The 6,668-nt window shown below is 48.4% G+C and overlaps 1 protein-coding gene across 1 annotated transcript in view; it reads left to right on the forward strand.

Moving 5' to 3' along the window:
- LOC112549829 (kyphoscoliosis peptidase-like) overlaps window positions 1–6,668 on the forward strand; it is a 32,396-nt gene that overhangs the window by 3,175 nt on the left and 22,553 nt on the right. Inside the window, exon 2 of the mRNA XM_025200703.1 lies at window positions 3,841–4,547. Coding sequence (XP_025056488.1) covers window positions 3,876–4,547 — 672 coding nt within the window. The 5' untranslated portion in view covers window positions 3,841–3,875. The remainder of the gene's footprint in view (window positions 1–3,840; window positions 4,548–6,668) is intronic.

Raw genomic sequence — 6,668 nt, forward strand, 5'->3', positions numbered from 1 at the left:
CCTGAGGACCTGACAGTCTAATGAGACAAGACATAGGCAGGTGGGGAAGCAGAGTCCCAGAAAAGTGAAGCAATTTGCTGGGGCTCAGCGCTGGTTTTAGCATCCAGCGTCCTGCTATCTAGTCCCCTCTCGCATGCACTAGATGCACCCTCTCCTGTACCTCCCAGGGATACGAAACCCTACAGTAAGGCTTATTTTGATCATCCTGCTGGGAGTTCAGTTCTGAGCTGGCGCCTGGCTATTGGGCACTGCATAAGTCAGCTGGAAAATGCCAAGGTTTCAGAAGTAAAAACATACATTTCATAGATTTTAGGGTTGGAGGCACCTATTAGACATCGAGTCCAACCCTATGCACAACTCTTGGCAGAGGTGATATCTTTTATTAGACCAACTAAATAGTTGCACAAAACTGTTCTTTATTTGCAAGCTTTCGGGCTCACTCGCCCTTCCTCAGGCAAAGGAGGATGCACAGGTGGCAACATTTCTCCCAGGTGGAAGTGAAACTTCATATTGCACAGGAGAATAAAAAGATGTAATAGGTTCCCCTGGGTGGAAAAGTTCATTTGATATAAATTAGGCTCAAATAAAAGTTCAAGCAATCAGTTTGCCTCCAAGGTGTCTGATGGCAAGCGGGCTGTTGATTTTTTTTTCTTCCTTCTTGGTAAGATGTTTTCTATGGCACAGGAGAGAGGTCGATGGCACGAAGGTTTCAGAAGTGGCCTTTCAGTGCCTGCTCATAGCACTGCAACTTAAACCCACGATAGCACATGCCAAAGGGTGTCTAGGCCTATGGATTGCACACATGTAGCTACCTGCATTCACACACCAATTGCACTTGCACGTGCGAACAGCCAGGTGTGAAAAACCCTCCCATTCATGTTTGGGAGCTGGTCTGCAGCCAGCTTCAGAAGTGGTTTGAAAGTAAACTCAGAGGTCTAAAAAAAAAAATAAAAGGGGTCCAAGATGCAGCTTAGATGCCCTCTGGATTCAGATGGTCTTGCGTTCAGCTCTGTTGGCTGGATGGAAAACTCAGATTCTAGGAAGGGTCTCCTGGCTTGCCGAGCTTTGATGCGACAGCTTTCTCCAGAGTTATAGCACAGAGCTGCTGTTATTATAGTACAAGTTTAATGCATTAATGGCATCTTCAGTACAGTAGTGGAATACATCCTGTGAGTGACCTATATACATTCAAGCAGCAGAGATCCATCCAGCTGAGCCAACAGGAAACCTTTCCTTGGCCAGCCCAGCAGTTGCTTACATAAATGGATCTCCTATGGAAAACCTCCTTTCTGTAGATCGCTGCGATGGTCATTCCTCTCCATCGCCCAAGAGTGGAGCCAACTGGGAAGGCAGGAAAAGCGAGTCCCCAGCTGAAAGGGGGTGGCTGGGTAACACAGACATAGTGGGTGCTTTGCTTTACTGGGAGAATCAGGCAAGAATTACAGGCTAGATGCTGAAAATCCAACCTGTCTCTGCATGGGAGAAGCTAGATGAATACCGTGAGTGACATTTCTGGGCTGCGCTGCAAGTGGTTCACAGCAGGACAGGCTATTTGCATTGCACAAATAGTCATTTCATTATTAAAAGGAATAGCAACAAAAACCAAAGCAATGAAAGCAAATGCTTTGCCGTTTCCTCCGGTCATGCTGGGGAGGCATAGGCCACATCTATACCATCAAAGGACCACAGTGGGAGGTAAGCATGACGGGTCCTTGCTGCACATGCAACATCCAAATCAATGTAGCATAGACTTAGGGAAGCATTGGCCATGTACCAAGAAGCATGCCTGAGGGAGTGGGCTTAATGGCACGTGCCTAGAGCTGATCAAATAGACCGTATCGCCATTCTGGTGGGTAGTGCACAGAGCGCACGTTGCCTATTTCCCTGCATCTCTCCCCGGCACAGTCCCTTTGATCATGTAGACTTGGCATTAACAAGATCCAGAGCTGGTTCTGGGAGTGCTCCTATGGGAAACGCCATCGACCACATTGGTCCCAGCCCAGGCCTGTCATTCCACCATCCCTTCCCCACCTCTTCCTTCCAAACAGGCTTTGGCAGTGACAGGAAACCAATCAACCCCACGCAGGCAGAGCAGGGCCAAGCAAGATGCCATGCCCTTCTGCAGACACTGATCCAAGCCCTTTATTGGAATCACAAGATCCAATAATCTCCGGTATGTCCAATACCTCAATCAATCTTCTTTCAGCACGTCCTTCCCAGCCAAATCTCCCTTGGTTTTTGTCGCCTGGTCTTTAAAAAATATCTTCAGCCTGAAGAAAGAAAGACACTATATTGCATGTAATATTGCACAGATGACCTCACTGGGTCATCTCAGACCACCTTCACCCTCCTTTTGTCTCCTTTATGGTGGCAATGGGAACCTGCAGTGTCATGAGTTGAAGCTCCCTTTCCATCAAGTCCTGATTCACCCTAGTTACATCACAGTGGGCGCGTCTACACGAGATGCTTTATGGCGCAGTTGACTAATTGATTGCACAGTAAAGCATCACTGTCTACATGTGCAGATGCTTACGGTGCGGTCAATTAGTCCCCTGCGGGGTTAATTTGCTACCTGTAAATGTAGGTAGTGACTGCGCAGTAGCCCATGTGTAGATGGCTGAGCAGGAGTAAATTTGCTCCTGGTCAGCCCAGGTGGGGCGGGGGGGAGGATAATCCCCTCCCCTGGGACCTGTCTGCTGCCAGGGTGGCCTTCTAGCGAGGAACCCAGGCTGGGACAATGTCCTCCCGCCCCAGCAGCAGGCAGCTCCCAGCCCCGGCTCTGCAATCGGAGCTGGGGCCGGGAGCTGGGGGACATTGTCCTGGCCCAGGATCTGAGCTCAGAGCCTGCCTCAGCAGCAGGCAGCTCCTGGGGGAAGGGAGCAATCTCCCAGCCCCCACCTTGATTACAGAGCTGGGGCCAGGAGCTGCCTGCTGCTGGGGCAGGGGGACATTGCCCCGGCTGGACTCCATGCTCAGAGCCTTTCTGCACAACAGGCAGCTGCCAGGTGCATGGAGCAAGATCCCAGCCCCCACTCCAATAAGGCAGTCGGGGCCAGGAGCTCCCTGCACCAGCCCAGGGCTGGCTGGGACCTGCCTGAAAACAGGACTGATGACAACCAGCCCCGGGCTGTGCAGGGAAGCTCCACTGGGCACAGGGCTTGTCCCCATGTGCACGGGGTGGGGGAGCTCTGCAGCAGCAGCTCTCCCACCCTGTGCACATCAGGACCCGTCCCGATGGCTCCTGCATGGGGGCAGAGCAGGGTGGGAACACTCCTCTCTTGATTGCTCCCATTGGGCTCATCTACACGTGCACGTTTATTGTGCAGGAACTGAAAATTACTGTGCAGTACGGGCACACGTCTACACCTGCACACCTATACTGCGCAGTAACAATGGTGACTGATGCTGACTTGGACGGAAATTTGATACCTGCATCATGCATCATGCAGGTATCAAATTTACGCCTGATTAGTTACTGCGCAGTAATGCACATGTAGACGCCTTACTGCCCAGTAACACTGTGTGTGGACTAATTTGAGACTAACTTTATTCCCAAGTCAGCGTACACAACGCATTAGTGTGCTTTAATGGCTGCATGTGTAGACACCAGCCTAAAAACTGCTTACTGCAGAGTAAGTTTCTGTGCAGTAAATGCATGTCTAGATGCACTCATTGGGAGCAAATCTGCTCCCAAGAGGGAGCACATGTAGACGTCCTGCCCCAGCAGGCTTACTGTGAAGTAAGCCTACTTCAAATTAATAGCACATGTAGATGTTTCCAGGGAGGTAACTAGTGCAGAGTACATACTTCATTTGAAGAACCATTTGGTTTCCATCACAGGTCTCTCTGGTTTCCTCCAACTTCCATTTGTACCAATGAAGGCAGATCCTGACAGCAACAAGTCCCCTGGACCCCTGGGTGCCAATAGGAACAGGCAACTATCCACCACTTGCTCTTCTTCAAGAGGCACCAACCAGCCTGGAAACCACCCTACCAAAGGCGCAGCAAGATGGGCTGAGTGCAGGAACCACAGTGAAAAGCTGACACTAGCCCATGAAAACAGCAGCTCACCAACCAGGAGGGAGAGTCAAACGTCAGATTTCCACAATGGCAACACACCTCCGGGATGCACCTATGAAGAGGTTAACTGCAAGCTCTTGGAGAAGCCCCACCAAAGGGTTGCCAAAGACAGCAGAAGGAATGGGAAGGCCATGCTGAAGGACGCTGTAGCTACACAGAGCATAAAAGATGCCCCAAAGGGGTCCCCCACCAAGAACATCTTTCTCTTTTGGGCAAACAAAGCTGATGGCAGCAGTAAGGCAACCCCAAGGACACCGATAGTCCAAAAAGCACCCGAGAAGACTCATGGGCAGATTAAGAGTCGCTCTCAGTTATCGGTTTCCAAAGCAGGGCTGGGTGGCATAAAGGGAGAGAAGCCTCGGTCTGATGCAGCAGAAACAGCCCAGAAAAAGACAAGGAAAGACCTTTATCCAGACCCAAAGGTTTTCAGCCACATAGATGCCCATGTTTTACGTGCGAGCGAGCAGGTAGGTACTGAAGGTACAGCCTTCCCAGATACTCTCAGTGAGGCACACGCATCTCAGGTTTCTCGTGCTTTGATGAAAAATAAGCATCCTTTTCACCTTGTACCTATACACACAAAAAAATTGCAGTAGAAAGCGACGGGTTTGGTGTGAATGGAGTTTTCACCCCTGGATAAATGAGAAACAGCTGCAGAATCAAGCTTTTCCAAGATGGTTTGTGGTTTTGGATGTCCCACCTGAGACATCTTAAAGGGCTTACTTATTTTCCAGAAAGCAATGAGCACCTCTCCTTTGAAAAAAAGGCCCTTTTAAAAAGGTCTCGAGGTGGGCATTGATAAATATTAGTCACAGCTGAACACCTTGGCCCTGAGCCAGAGAGAGCTAAAACGCTTGTATTCAGACTTCCTGCATTTCCCAGCTCGCCCATAACTGCTCAAAGCAAGCTAGGAAACAAAAGCTGCAAACAGCAGTCGTGCTTATCCCAAGATCAACCAGCTTCTCCTGGGACAACGTGCAATCGTACAGATGCCCATGTCCATTGTCCTGGGATAAAGCCTAAAAAAAAATTACTGGGTAAGAAGTGCTAATCATTTCTCCAAGGACATTGCAAAGTACATCTGAACAGTTATGACAGGACTGCATCCTTGAATCAATGGCACAAAAGCAGTCATGCATTCAGCTGCTCACTCAACCCCAATCAGAAGGGCTATGCATGCACACACCAATCCCGGGATAGGTTTGTTCCAGGTCAAAAACAGGAACAACTTATCCGAGGATAAATATAGCATCTGTTCCTAGCCCCAGAGATTTTATGTGATGGCTGTATTTAGTTGTTTGGGGAGGTGGAGAGCCAGTGTTTTTCCGATTCAGAAAAATTAAAAAAACAGAGGCATAGAGACCCCACAGAGTGCCTATGGGTTCAGTGGCCTCAATAAATGATTTCCTTTATACTCCCAGAGCTGAATCTTGCCTCTTCTCAGCCGTGAGATACTCTACGACATCTTCCTTCCAGGCCAGCCAGCAAACAACCAAATGACCAACACAATTTAAATTGTATTCTGGTTTTTGGGCACCACGTTTCAAGGAAGCTGTCGTCAAACTGGAAAGGAGTCCAACACAAAGACACAAAAATTATTTGAGATCTGGGAAACGTGAATTCTGAGGGAAGATTGGGAAAAATTGGATTATTATGTCTGGGGAAGAGAAGATTGTGGGGGGGGGATTTGACGAGTCTTCAAATATTTGAAAGGTGGTTGCCCAGAGGCTGGCGACAGATTGTTCTCTCGGCCTGCAAGGGACAGGACAAGGAGTAACTATCTTCAGTTGCAACAAGGGGAATGTAGGTTGGACTTCAAGGAGAACTTTCTAAATCTGAGCATAGCTAAAACACTGAACAGATTAACTAGAAGGGTTGTGGAGTCTCCATGATGGGAAGTTTCTAAGTGCAGGTTAGACAAACACTTAACTGAGATGGCGAACACAGGGATGCTCCTGCGTCGAGCAGGGACCTAGACTAGATGAGCTCCTGAGGGCCTTGCCAGCCTGCTTGTCTACGATTCATCCCACGGGCCCAGAGAACGAGGCTTTACAGTAGCTAAAAGTTGGCTGTGATTATATAAACTCCGACTGTTCAAGTGACCCAGGGACGGGCACAAAACAAGTTATTATTTCTTCATGTTGCCAACATCAACCAGCATCAGGTTGCCCCCAGGAGAAGCGTAACCTGCCAAAGGTCCAAGATTTTAATTAATGAGCTTTCATTAACTCTACACCAAACATTATATAGAAAGAGGGCAAAAGCTTAATTATTTATTCAGCACTGAAATAATTGCTCCTCCTGTTTTGAAGAAATCTGTAATTCACACCTAGCCTGCGGCTAACATCTCTTGGGATTCAGATGCAATTAATTTTATTGCCCTGCAAGCTTCACTTTAGGACTGTGGAGACTATTTAATATGTTCAAGAAGGGATTGGAGAGGATGGGAAGGTGAAGAGTAGCCAAAAAAAAAACCAAACCCAACATAAAATGCATTCCTGGGAGCTGGGATCTGTGAAAACAAAATCACTGCGTTTGCAAAGTACTGACATCAGTGAAAGCTGGCGTCTACCTCTTCACTTTCCCTA

This window comes from Alligator sinensis, unplaced genomic scaffold (assembly GCF_000455745.1).
Source record: "Alligator sinensis unplaced genomic scaffold, ASM45574v1 scaffold12_1, whole genome shotgun sequence".
Lineage (NCBI taxonomy): Eukaryota > Metazoa > Chordata > Crocodylia > Alligatoridae > Alligator > Alligator sinensis.